This window comes from Halichoerus grypus, chromosome 7, assembly GCF_964656455.1.
Source record: "Halichoerus grypus chromosome 7, mHalGry1.hap1.1, whole genome shotgun sequence".
Taxonomy (NCBI): Eukaryota; Metazoa; Chordata; class Mammalia; order Carnivora; family Phocidae; genus Halichoerus; species Halichoerus grypus.
The window spans coordinates 34,324,059-34,338,007 of NC_135718.1; the positions used below are offsets into that span (position 1 = coordinate 34,324,059).

The following is a 13,949-nucleotide window of genomic DNA, read 5'->3' on the forward strand; positions in this document are numbered from 1 at the left end:
AGCAAAACAAATAACATTTAGAGAGGAAACAACAGAATGAGAATAGAGAAATTTACAAAGAAACAGATGGGTCACTTTAAAATAAACCTGAGATCATAGAGTTATGTAAAATAACATCACATGTATCTCTGCTGTTTTTAAGGATCTGCTTACCCAACTTTGGAAAAACTATTAAGTATTCAGCATTGCACTGAGGACATGCCACTCTGGCTGTACTGTTTCCTCTTTGTTTTTCATCTACCCAGCGCTGTAGACAAGCCTGGTGAACCCATTTTGTAGATCCTCTGCACCTGCATGGTCTCACCCATTCAGCTGTTCTATCATCTTCATCAGTGGCAAAACATACCCAGCAACTTCTGTAAATTAAAAGAGAAATAATGTTATCTTTAAGACCCCAGTCGCCTTTGCAACCTAATTCGCCATTGTAGCTCTAACTTACTGGGATGAGCCTACTATTTTATATCATAGAACCTCTACTTTACATTTAAATACTGAGGAGACAAAACAATCAATACATTTCCAGTAGAGGAGTTTCTTCTTTTTCTTGTATTCTTCTGCAGAATCTTGTGTTTTCTGAATTTTGTTTTTATGTAATTTCCTCCATCTTTCTAATGATTCTTCACTTATGAATCAGAGCATAAAACGACAACCCTCAAGCTGCTTTTGTTTTATAAGACCTAATAATTCTTTGAGGAGTGGTAAGCACAGGAATATGTGAAATTCAGTATTTTCCCCACTTCAACAGCACTAACCTCTTAACCTCTTCAACTTGGAAAACTAAAGTATTACACAAATAATTTCACTATGGTCTCATTCAATTTTCAATTGAGGAAAAAAAACCATTTCTCTTCCTGGTAAAGTATGATTATGAGAAGAGAGAAAGATCATTAAGTTTTAAAAAAGAGCACAAAGGGGTCGGACTCTTGATTTGGCTCAGTGCTCAGTGGGAAGTCTGCTTAAGATTCTTTCCCTCTTCCTCTGCGCCGCACCCCCCCATTGCACACACACTCACTCTCCCTCCCTCCTCCCTCCCTTTCCCAGAGAAAGATAATCTCCAGCAGACTCCCCACTGAGCACAGAGCCCCATACAGGGCTTGATCCCACAACCCTGAGATCATGACCTGAGATGAAATCGAGAGTCAGATGCTTAACGGACTGCGCCACCCAGGCACCCCTAAAAAAAAAAAAAAAACTTAAAAAAAAAATAGAGTACCTCATTAAGTCTAATTTGTTCTTGTGGGATTAGGTTGCAATTCTTTATTTTTTCTCCCAATTGACACAAGCTTTGACACTAATTTCCACTAGGGCAAATACAATTTAACTCAGTGAGACCATTCACTCCTCCCCCTATTAAAGTTTGTACAATTGGAAACTGCTAATTAAGGCTTGCTACCTACTGTGTACTTTTCATTTAATTAGATAAGTGGCTTCTGTCAGAACAACTAGCTTAACTATGCTCAATGGGAAAGACTATATAATCAGGTACTATAGATGTGTGAGGTCTCCAGTCCTTGTAGAACAACAAATTTTAATTGTGTATTCCAATTAAAATTTTCCAATTAGAATAGGGAAAAAAGCTTAACTGAATTCATGGCAACAACATCCAAAATTGTGATTTTACTCAGCTTTCAAATTCAGTCAGGTTTCATATGACTTAGGTAAAAATGGTAGGTAGGTAGTGTTTCTTTAGCACTCTGACCCACCTCAGCCAAGCTATCTGGGCTCTCATACTATCCTATTGTTATCCAAAAGTGTCCCCTCCTCCTCTCCGTCTTTTAAATTTTACTGTGGGAAAATATACATAAAATTTACTACTTTAACCATTTTTAAGAGTATAATTCAGTAGTATGAAGTGCATTCATATTGTTGTGCAATTATCATCACTATCCACAGTTTGACTGGGATTATATAATCTGAAGTTTTCCACAAAACTTCAATTGACAAATAGAGAGCAAACAGACTTGATTTTTTTTTTTTTTTTAAGATTTTATTTATTTATTTGACAGAGAGAGAGTTAGTGAGAGCAGGAACACAAGCAGGGGGAGTGGGAGAGGGAGAAGCAGGCTTCCCGCCGAGCAGGGAGCCCGATGTGGGTCTCGATCCCAGGACTCTGGGATCATGACCTGAGCCGAAGGCAAACGCTTAACGACTGAGCCACCCAGGCGCCCGCAAACAGACTTGATTAACTGAGGTGTTAGTATGTATGTGACCCACACTGAGGTAAGTTTGTAAATATATTTCTATACTTCCGGGAAATGAGAGATATAATTTTGGTAACAACACATAGGCAGAATACTGAGACGCGTTCTAAGTTCTTCTAAGTTTTTCATTTCAACAATGAGCATATGTAGCTAAATACATCTAGATTAATGATTAATGATTAATCAGTATTAAGGTGAACTGAATAAAGACAATTTCAGTCACCAGGAAAAAAATAAAATGTAAAAATATATTTACTCAGAACAACTTTAATACTAGGTTGAACCAAATGAAATTGTCTGTATTTGTCTGCTTTTGACCTATATAAATGGCAATTTCATATTTCAATCCAATGCAAATACTTGTATAGCTATCTATATTCCCCGTAAATTCTAGATAGTGTTAAGGTTATTTTTCCCAAAATTTTATTATGAAAAATTTCAAACTTTCAAAAAAAGCTGAAAAACTGTTCAGTGACTACACACATTCTCAATATCTAGATTCTGTAATTCTTACCATTTTGCTTTATATGTGCTTTACTACATATTCATTCATCAATCCATTTTCCTTTTTGATGCATTTCAAAGGTGAGGCATCAGTATACCACTGAACACTTTCTATAGTTTTACTTTTTAGAAGGTATTCAACTGACATTTAAAGCATTTTAGACATTTTTTCTAATTTCACAACTATGATAGGTAAGAGAGTTGAACGATTATTTATTTTCCATATGATTTATATGGAAACTTACTAGGAGTTAAGCCCAATAAGAAGTGGTAATACAATAACCTTGCTTTTATTGTTTGATTCATAGTGATAGTATACAGTTTACAAATTTGGGTGTTGAAGCTAATGCTCATTACAGAATAACTGAAATTATCTTACAGAGGAGATATTAAAAGAAATCTAATTATACCAATACTCTCAAATCCACCAACTTACCATATCCATTTTCTCTTTATTCCAGTCATTACACAGTTAATCTAATGATGGTCATTTGAGATCAAATATTAAACTTCTGATAACACCAAATTACTTCATCTAAAAATTATAGTTTAGATACAGATACGTAATGAAATTTTCTAACAATAGTACAGATGTTGCTAGCAACATTTACTGAGTATTCACTGGGTCCATGTTGTTGCACAAACAAAATAAATGGATGACTCTATCTATTTGGAAAATCCTATAATTTAATTAGGGCCACATCCAGTAGATAGAAGAGATTTAAGGTTGCAGAGAAATTACCACAGGTATATCCATTTTAAGAAGAAACTGAAGGATCAATTTGGATAGATCAGAGAAGTCTTCAGGGAGGAGTGACAGAAATTAGCAGAGGCAGGGACAAGCGATTACAGAGATTCTTGAAACAAAGTTTCCTGGACCAGCAGCTTCAGGATCACTTGGTAACCTGCAAATTCTCTAGTTTCACCCCAGAGCTAGTGAATCAGAAACTCTGGAGGAGGAGCGCCTTGAATTCTGTGAAGGTGATCCTGAGGTGAAGTTTGAGAACTGCTGGTATAGGAAAATGGCAGGTGAGGGACGCCTGGGTGGCTCATTCGGTTAAGCATCCCATTCTTGGTTTGGGCTCAGGTCATGATCTTAGGGTTGTGAGATAGAGCCCCGTGTAGGGCTCCATGTTCAGCACCAAATCTTCTTGTCCCTCTCCCTCCCCTCTGCCCTTCCCCCACACTGGCTCACAGGTGCTAACAATGAAATAAAATCTTTAAAAAATAAAAGAAAAATGGCAGGTGAAAAAAAAAGAGATTGGTGAAAGCAAACTGTATGAAGGAGACGTCTACTTGATTTGCTTGAGTTAGAAATAACTGCTTTTTTTTTAAATTAAAAGTGACAGTACAGAAAATGTTAAGTTCTAAAGAATTTAACTGATTTACAACCTTACTAGATATGGGAGTTTAATCGACCTAATATGTAAAGAACATTAGTTTGTGATAAAAGGGCCAGGCACATCAGAAATTAACTTAAAGCATATAAAACTGGTCACATAAATGTTTTTAGGCAAATAGCCTATATAAGACAGTTACTAGTCTTCAGGGCTGGAGAACAGGAGGGAAGGGAACTAATATGTATGTTTATGAATCCTTTCTTTCCTCATTTTTTTAAAACTTCTGACAGACTGACCAGGAGCATCAGCTGAGAAGGTCTTATAATTATGCTTTCCCTCTTTCCTTCCCCATACCATACTCCCTTCTTGGTGCCGTCTATTTCAGCTATTTATTCCCTATTCCCCCGCCTCCCTCCTTTTAGGGAGAAAGAGGTGACTGAAAATGATGGGTTTACAGTTTCTCAAGATCTCAGAATGGAGGGGCGCCTGGGTGGCTCAGTCATTAAGCGTCTGCCCTCGGCTCAGGTCATGATCCCAGGGTCCTGGGATCGAGCCCCGCATCGGGCTCCCTGCTCAGCGGGAAGCCTGCTTCTCCCTTTCCCACTCCCCCTGCTTGTGTTCCCTCTCTCGCTGTGTCTCTGTCAAATAAATAAATAAAATCTTTAAAAAAAAAAAAATCTCCGAATGGAGGACAGAGAAGAAACTTGTGGTTTAATGGACAGCACGATTTCTCTTCTTTTTTAGGAACAAACAGTTTCCCACGCTTTCTATGGAAAACCACGCTTCCCTCTAACATCAGTCCTGTATGTGGTTTAGGCAGTTAGTCCTCCCCCATCCCCAGCTCCAGGAAAAGTAATCCTCAGATTGGTTTAAGGGCATATCCCACCCCCAAATTACAGTGATTGAGGACTGGGCCCATGAAGGTGGTTTTATCAGACTGAATCTCAGAATTTTTGCTGGGAAAGCTGGTACACAGGCTTTCTGTTTGGTACTGAGCTTGAAGGCAGGAAAGCGTGAAGCTAAATGAAGGTGTAAGGCTATTACTGCCAGGAGAACCACCATGTGGAGCCTAAAGAACCCAGAGGAAGCTGAAAGAAACTGATGGCTTTGAGACATGGATCAAGCTGTGCTTAAAGCTAAATATACTTTTGCACTGTTCACTTACATAAACCTATAGTTGTTTTTTTTAGTTTAACCAGTTTGGGGCAGATTTTCCACCATGTGCAACCCAAACAATCTTGATAGAGTGTGAAAAACTAGATATAAGAGATGGCCCCAGAACACTCATATGATAAAAACTCCAAACAGCTTTTTTAAGTACACACAGTATTTTTTGTCAACAGCTTTATTTCCTACTGACCAGAACTTGAACAGAAAAGTCTTAAATAAACCTAATTCCCACTGCAAGTACTTTGAGTCTTCAAGCTTTTCTTAGATAAAAACAGACAACAGGGGCGCCTGGGTGGCTCAGTCGTTAAGCATCTGCCTTCGGCTCAGGTCATGATCCCACAGTCCTGGGACTGAGCCCCACATTGGGCTCCCTGCTCAGCGGAAAGCCTGCTTCTCCCTCTCCTTCTCCCACTCCCTCTGCTTGTGTTCCCTCTCTGTCAAATAAATAAAATCTTAAAAACAAAACAGACAAGAAAGATAAAAACCAACATTTTGAAATTAAAAATTTTTACTGACAATGCCATAAATTTGCATTTTAACGTCAATATAACAATTCTACTTTAATTCAAGTTATTACAATTTTAATGGTATAATTTATGGGATGTATTCTGAATATCCTAGTGAGAATAACCGGCTATTTCCCATTTCAAAGAACAAAGCCAAAAACTTTCCAAAGTCCACACCCAAAAAGAGGTTATAATTTCTGACCAAACTCTTAAGTTTCTCTTTAAGTGATTCCCTGCTTCCCTTCAACCCTCCAATCTGTTCAATGTAATGCACAAATATCATTTGAGAACTTACTAGAAATGCAAATTCTCAGGCCCTATCGAAGACCATACATAATCAGAACCTCTGGGAATAGGACCTGACATTACACTTAAAAAGTTTATTAAAAAAAAACTTTTAATTATTCTTTTTTATTGTGGTAAAATACATATAACATAAAATTTACCATCTTAACCATTTTTAAGTGTATAGTTTAATGGTATTAAATACATTCACAATGTTGAGGCGCCTGGGTGGCTCAGTTAAGCATCTGTCTTCAGCTCAGGTCATGATCTCAGGGTCCTGGGATCAAGCTCCCTGCTCAGCGGGGAGTCTGCTTCTCCCTCTCCCTCTACTTGTGCTTCCTCTCCCTCTCTGTGTCAAATAAATAAAATCTTAAAAAAAAAAAAAAATTTACAGTGTTGTGCAACCATCACAACCACCCATCTTGTAGCTCTTTCCATCTTGTAAAACTGAAACTCTTTACCTATTAAACAACTCCCCATTCTCTCTTCCCCTCAGCCCCTGACAACCACCATTATAGTGTCTTTATGATTTTTGACTATTCTAAGTACCTCATATAAATGGGATCATCCAGTATTTGTCTTGTGACTGGCTTATTTCACTTAGCATAATGTCCTCAAGGTTTATCTACGTTGTAGCATACTGCAGGATATCCTTCATTTTTAAAGCTGAATAATATTCCATTGTGCTTACCTGTTCACTGGTCAAGAAATACTTGGGTTGCTTCCATATTTAGCTACTGTGAATAATGCTATGAACATGGGTATACAAATATTTCTTTGAGACCTTTTCAATTCTTTGAGGTATATACACCCAGAAGTGGCACTGCTGGATTATATATGGTAATTCTATTTTTAATTTTTTAAAATATATATATATTTTAAAGATTTTATTTATTTGACAGAGAAAGACACAGCGGGAGAGGGAACATAAGCAGGGGGAGTGGGAGAGGGAGAAGCAGGCTTCCCACTGAGCAGGGAGCCCGATGCGGGGCTCAATCCCAGGACCCTGGGATCATGACCTGAGCCAAAGGCAGACGCTCAACGACTGAGCCACCCAGGCGCCCCTATTTTTAATTTTTTTGAGGAACTGCTGACATTTTATTTTTTGATCACCTGCTGACAGGTGATCACAATACCTGAAGTTTGAGAATCTGCTCTAGCCATCCTTCTTTCCTTTTTCCTTCTTTATTCCCTTTGTAAGTCTCCTCAACTCACCACAATACAGAAATAAAGTTTCATGTTACACTCAATGTAAATTTTTAAATTATTCTGTTTTTAATTTAAACAGTAAGTAAAATGCTTAAGATTTTTTTTTTTCCTAAGGAAAAGAGCTAAATTTGAGGGAAAGACTATGTGATTTCAGGATGTTCTAAACGAGTAAAGAACCTGGACTTTGGAGCCAGACTGCCAGAGTTCAAATCCCTGCTCACCACTTACTATAGGTGTAATGACAGAATTTCTTGTATTGTAAAGCAAGGGTTCGTAATCTGGGGTCCATGAAAACTTATAGGGTTTGGCAAATTTGGATGGGGAAAGAAATTATATCTTATTTTTGCTAACCTCTAAATAAAATTTAATTTCTTCCAATAATGAATGTAAGCAAACCATAGTAATACTAGCAGTACAGCAATTAGAAATTAGTATAGTGACCAGAAATTTTCATATTACTTTACAGCTGGATGTGCATATCCCAAAATAACATTTAGCTCATTGCTAATTTGAATTTAGTTCTCAGACCAACCAACAGAGCTTATATTTTAAAGCTGTTAAAGCTCATATTACTATGTCAGATTTTTAATATGTTGATTTGCTATAGTTCAACATAATTGGTTTCATTTCTGATCCTATATATTTGTTTCATTCCTTCAAAACATTCTGAGCAGGAACCCACAGCTTAACCAGTCTGCCAAAGGAGTTCTCTGCATAAAAAAGGTTTAATGTTCAGAGCCCTTATTGTAAAGGATTAAACAAGTGATCATGAAACTGCTTAAGAATTGCCTGGCGGGGGCGCCTGAGTGGCTCAGTCAGTTAAGCTTCTGACTCTTCATTTCAGCTCAGGTCATGATCTCAGGGTTATGAGATCAAGCCCCTATTGGGGGTGGGGGGGGGGGGTCTGCGCTGGGTGTGGAGCCTGCTTAAGTTTCTCTCTCTCTCCCTCTGCACCTCTCCAATTGCCTGGCATATATATAACTACCAAATGAACACTGGCAATAATGGCACTGATAAAGATGAGAAATATGGTGTCAACTTTATATCAATGCCTAGATTTTATGGATATACTTTGTTACCTAAATTAGCACATAAAGCAATCCTGCTTGGCACCCTCGTATTCAGTGGAAAAAGTCCTGGATTCTTAATCATCCCCCCCAAATTTTTCAGTAGGCCACCACCATTGCTTAAGATATTCATCCAAGTCCTCTCAATTCATTTTCTTCCACTGTCTTTTCTTTCCACTAGCTTTTCTTTTCTTTCTTTTCTTTTTAAAAATTTTATCCATTTATGAGAGAGAGAAAGCAAGCATGTATTGGGGGGGAGGGACAGAGGGAGAGAGACAAGCAAACTCCCCGGCGAGCAGGGAGCCCGACGCAGAGCTTGATCCCAAGACCCCAAGATCATGACCCAAGCCGAAGGCAGACGCTTAACTGACTGAGCCACCTGGGTACCCCTCCACTAGCTTCTCTAAATGTCTCCTGCTCGCTGATATACACATTGTTTACTTCCACACCTTCCCACCTGCCAAGAAGGGGCACATTACTTTATAAAGTAAAGAGAAATCTGGGAATTATCACAACTGCCTCAGAAGTTAAAGAACAAATCACTATTATCATAATATGAAGACAAGAAAAAAAGAACTAGATGAATCTAAAGAATATTACTTATTCCTGGATGTGAGGGCGATCTGGCTGCGACATCTGTCACCCCATTGATCGCCAGGGTTGATTCGGCTGATCTGGCTGGCTAGGCGGGTGTCCCCTTCCTCCCTCACTGCTCCCTGTGCGTCCCTCCCGAAGCTGCGCGCTCGGTCGAAGAGGACGACCTTCCCCGATAGAGGAGGACCGTTCTTCGGTCAAGGGTATACGAGTAGCTGCGCTCCCCTGCTAGAACCTCCAAACAAGCTCTCAAGAATATTACTTATTCCTTAACATAAATCTATAGCCTTAATGGTATTGGTAATATCATTAAATCTGTACATATAACATGCCATTCTTTATAAAAGATCATTTTATTCTACATGATTTTAAAATTGTAATTTTCCAGTGACAGATCTTTCCTAACAGTAAACTTTATACTGTTTAAGGAATACATGGCTAGTTTGCCTTAAACCTAAGATTATTCAAGATCTCCTCTTAAATCAACTTGAGTATCCACTAAGTACATTCATTATTTGATGCCACAAGGAATACATAAAGTGCCAGGAAAAGATGTCAGAGACCATAATAGAGAAATGTGATGATGACAGTAAGAAACACAGGATGAAAGAGCTGAGATGGTTTCATGAAAAGAATGAGAATTCAAGCTGAATTGGGAATGAAAAGGGTATTCTGAGTAAGAAAAATAGCATAAACAAGCTTAGAGACAGAAATGAGCATATGGTCATGGACAATGAGAAGACCAACATGGTTGGAAAAGGTTTTAGGATAAAGCTATTATATAGACACTGTATAGATACTATAAACCAGTTAGTAAAGGATGGACGACAAAGATAACCTCACTTCATAGGGCTCATTTGTTGAGTCATCCACTATTTATATGATTATTTTTTAAAAGTATGTGGAAAAAAAAGGGGAGTAAACTTTAATTATCAATAAAATAATTTCTCAATAGCACATAAATTTACTAAGCAAGATAGGTATGGCTATCTAATAAAACAACTGGCAGTAAAGTCTATCTTTACAGACTCAAATTACAGGTCTTTTCCTTGGGTTATTAGAAAGATGTGAGAAATCATAGGCTCTTGCCTTAGAGATCACTTTGATGAAAACTGGTGCAGCAGAATAGAAGAATTCCAGGAGGTAGGAGAGAACAATGAAACAAGCTTTAAATTGCTGCTGTTGTATTATATATGGTGCCTTAACAATGTATTTGCAGGACTGTTTTAAGTAAAGAGAACAAGCACTCCTTAATTCAGAACATGCTTTAGAGACCCATACTCTGGTTAATGCAAGAAAGGCCCCATTTAACAATGGAAAGAACTACACACTGCTTGCTTTGTCTCAGGATTAAAAGTGTCACACGCCATGTATTCTGGAACAGGAACTATACCATCAAGAAGACTAAAAATCCCTTTATATGTCTGTTCACCCAAGTGGAATGTAAGTTAAAGTATCCCGATTCATCACAAAGATATAACCACAATCACAACACATTACCAAAGGGTAAAACTGAAGGGAAATACACCACAATGAAAGCAATCAAGCATATATTCATACCATACATACACTTTGTCTCTGATCTTCATAAACTCTGAAAGCATAATTATTTCCATCTTAAATAAATAAGTAAACAAAAGCCCCAAAGGGTTAAGTAATTTGCCCGAAGCCTCATAGAGAGGCGCAGATGCAACCTAGGCCTCAACTCCAAAACACTGGCTTTCTTTACTGTGCCACGCTGCCATATGTATAGTGAATTCGGAGAAAATTTTCCATTTTTTATTTCATAGGACATTAGAGCCAGTATAAGAAACTGTTTCATTTTGTACTTTTAAGGAGCTTTCACGAGAGATCTAAATTCCTTCCAGTCTATTCCACTGTCCCATATAAATATTACCATCTCTCATCAACTTATGAAGTTTGGCATGTAAAGAGTTAGGAGTTACTATGTATATAGGACATATAAAGGATTGCTACACAAGTCTGGAGAAGAGGGGAAAAATATTTCTGGCTAAAATGGCCAGAAAAGCTTTATAAATGAGGCAGAAACTAAACTGGGTCTTGAAGAATGGGTAGAACTTTGGAAAGCAAGATGCTAAAAAAGAACATCTTGTGTTTAGAGGATAGTGAGCAAATCAGTTTGGCCTGGGCAACAGATATGTATGTACTCATTCTTAAAGAGAAGCAAAGCTTTAAAAAGGTAGTTGGTGCCAGCCATACTCTCAGTGTCTTAAATGGTGCTTTTGCAAGATTATTCTAAGCACTGATATGTTATAAAGAATGAAAAGACACAGATTCAACAGTGTCTCCAATGTACTCCAAGGCTCTTGTGGGTAAAAGGAATAGGGAATCGTTTCTGTTCTCAATGAACTTCTAGTTGAATATGCATGGTGGTGGTGGTGGTAATGAGTATGGGGGGAAGGCTCTGAGACATGGGATAGGTGCATTAACAAAATTACAATACAATGTGATTTACTATGATAAATGCGTAAAGGTTCTATAGAAACACAGGAAGGGAGAAACTCACTCTGCCTAAAGGGGCTATGTAATGCTTCAAGGTGATATTTGAGCTGAATTCTTAAGATGGGTAAGAGTTAGCCAGGTGTTAAAAGGGAGGAGGTCACCTAAAACAAAAATAAGGATATGAAAACATAGGATATCAGGGCGCCTGGGTGGCTCAGTCAGTTAAGCATCTGACTCTTGGTTTCGGTTCAGGGCATGATCTCAGGGTCCTGGGATCAAGCTCCGCATGGTGCTCTGTGCTCGGCGGGGAGTCTGCTTGAGGATTTTCTCTCTCTCTCCCTCTCCCTCTGCCCCTCCATCCACATGCACACACACACTCTCTAAATAAATAAACAAAATCTTTAAAAAGAAAGCATAGGATATATCCAGAGGACAATGTAGTGGAATGCAGAAGAGTATGATTAAAGTAGGCTGAGGCTGAATTACATTAATAGATCTAAACCCCTTCACTAGGGTCTTGAAAGTTTACATTTTATCCTATAGGTGATGTACAGACTGGCAGGTTTTGAAACATGGAAATGAGGTGACTATAATTATGCCTTGGCCAATTTTGGTACTACTCTGTAAGTCAAATTGGAAGAGAAAAAGTAGAACCAGAGAAAGAAGAATCTATAATATTTGATGAGTGAATTTGGAGGGAAAGAAGCAAAAAAAGGAAAAAAAAAAAAAAGACTTGGGTTTCATGGTTAGTGGACTAGAAGGATGGTCTAATCAAAATCCAAAAATTGGGAAGAAAAGTAAAAGCCAGGGAAATATCAAGAGTTTAGTTTTAGATATGTTAAGGTGCTAGTAATACCATGTATATACAAAATGGAAATGTCTATTGGCCAGCTAGGAAAGAGACACTGAAATATGGGAAAGTGGTCAGGAATAGAGACACATCTGGGAGTCATTCAAATAGAGGTGAAAGTGAGATAGTAAGTGGATACACTTCAGAGAAGAATGGTAAGTGCTGAGGCTTAAACCATACTCACATGATTGAAGGGAGTAAAGGTAGGTAATATATGAGGGGGGAAAGTAAAAGATAGAGAAATAATATGGTATAACAGAATACAATTTCAAGAAGTTAGGGGGTGGTGATCATCAGTTTCATCTTCATTAAATATATGTCAAGGATATGAGGACCATGCAAAAAAGGCATTAGGTTTATTGGTTAAGAAATTACTGGTGACCTTTACAAGGCACCTGGGTGGCCTAGTCGGTTAAGCTTCCAACTCTTATTTCCACTCAAGTCATGATCTCAGGGTCGTGAGATCGAGCCCCGCATTGGGCGCCATGCTCAGTGAAGAGCCTGCTTGATGGTCTCTCTCTCCCTCTGCCCCCTACTCCCCCTCCTACTCTCGCTCTAAAATAAAATCTTAAAGAAAAATAATTACTGGTGACCTTTAGTATACTTTTAGTAGAGCTAAGGATGAGAAAGAAGAATCAAAGTCAAATTATAAGGAAAGCTAATAAAGAGAAAATAAGGACCTAAATATAAATAGGGGAACAGATTAAGTAAAAAAGAATATGAGATCATATGATACATATGAGATCATATGTCTTTCTCTGATTGACTTATTTAGCTTAGCATGATACCCTCTAGTTCCATCCACATCGTTGCAAATGGCAAGATTTCGGTTTTTTTTTTTTTTTTTTAATGGCTGCATAATATTCCATTGTGTGGGGAGGGTATGTGCTATGGTGAGCATTGTGAACTGTGTAAGATTGATGAATCACAGACCTGTACGTCTGAAACAAATAATACATTAGATGTTAAAAAAAAAAAAGAAGATAGTAGGAAAGGAAAAATGAAGGGGGTAAATCGGAGGGGGAGACGAACCAGGAGAGACTATGGACTCTCAGAAACAAACTGAGGGTTCTTGAGGGGAGGAGGGTGGGGGGATGGGTTAGCCTGGTGATGGGTATTAAAGAGGGCACGTATTGAATGGAGCACTGGGTGTTATACGCAAACAATGAATCATGGAACACTACATCAAAAACTAATGATGTGATGTATGGTGATTAACATAATAAAAAAATTAAAAAAGAGAATAATACGTCAATCCAATGAATATTATATATATATTCTCTTTAATTGCTGAGTATCACAGAACTCAAAACAGTATTTAAAAAAAAAAGCAAACTGTAGACTGATATATGGCATGTCCCTATCAGAATAGCCTACATCCTCCAAAGGGATGTACACCTGTGGTTGATAACACTCAGAGTGAGGATTCTAATTCACTTTGCCACTGCAGGAGAGGGGCAGGGAAGAGATTATTCTCTCCGCTTTCCCTTCCATGTGACTGTTTTGGGACACTGGCTAAGTGCCTTGCATACTCACCAGGTGCAAATAAGTGATGCAAAACAACCTCAACAAATTCCTGTTTACTGTGAGATGGGGTATACATAAGTCAAGTTTCCAAAAGCAAAACTCAGCAGGCCCAGGCTTCAAACATGAAGTCCTTTCCTGCAGTTTGTTACAATATTCTTTGTACTCTCTATATATTTAATCCTAATTTTGAGAAACATAAGAGAAATGAAGAAAACAGATGGTGACACAATAAT

At 38.1% G+C, this 13,949-nt stretch overlaps 1 protein-coding gene across 1 annotated transcript in view; it reads right to left on the minus strand.

The window, feature by feature from the left end:
• Nucleotides 1-13,949, minus strand: part of MARCHF5 (membrane associated ring-CH-type finger 5) — a 49,251-nt gene that overhangs the window by 31,019 nt on the left and 4,283 nt on the right. The window contains exon 2 of the mRNA XM_036079074.2: nucleotides 154-356. Coding sequence (XP_035934967.1) covers nucleotides 154-356 — 203 coding nt within the window. The remainder of the gene's footprint in view (nucleotides 1-153; nucleotides 357-13,949) is intronic.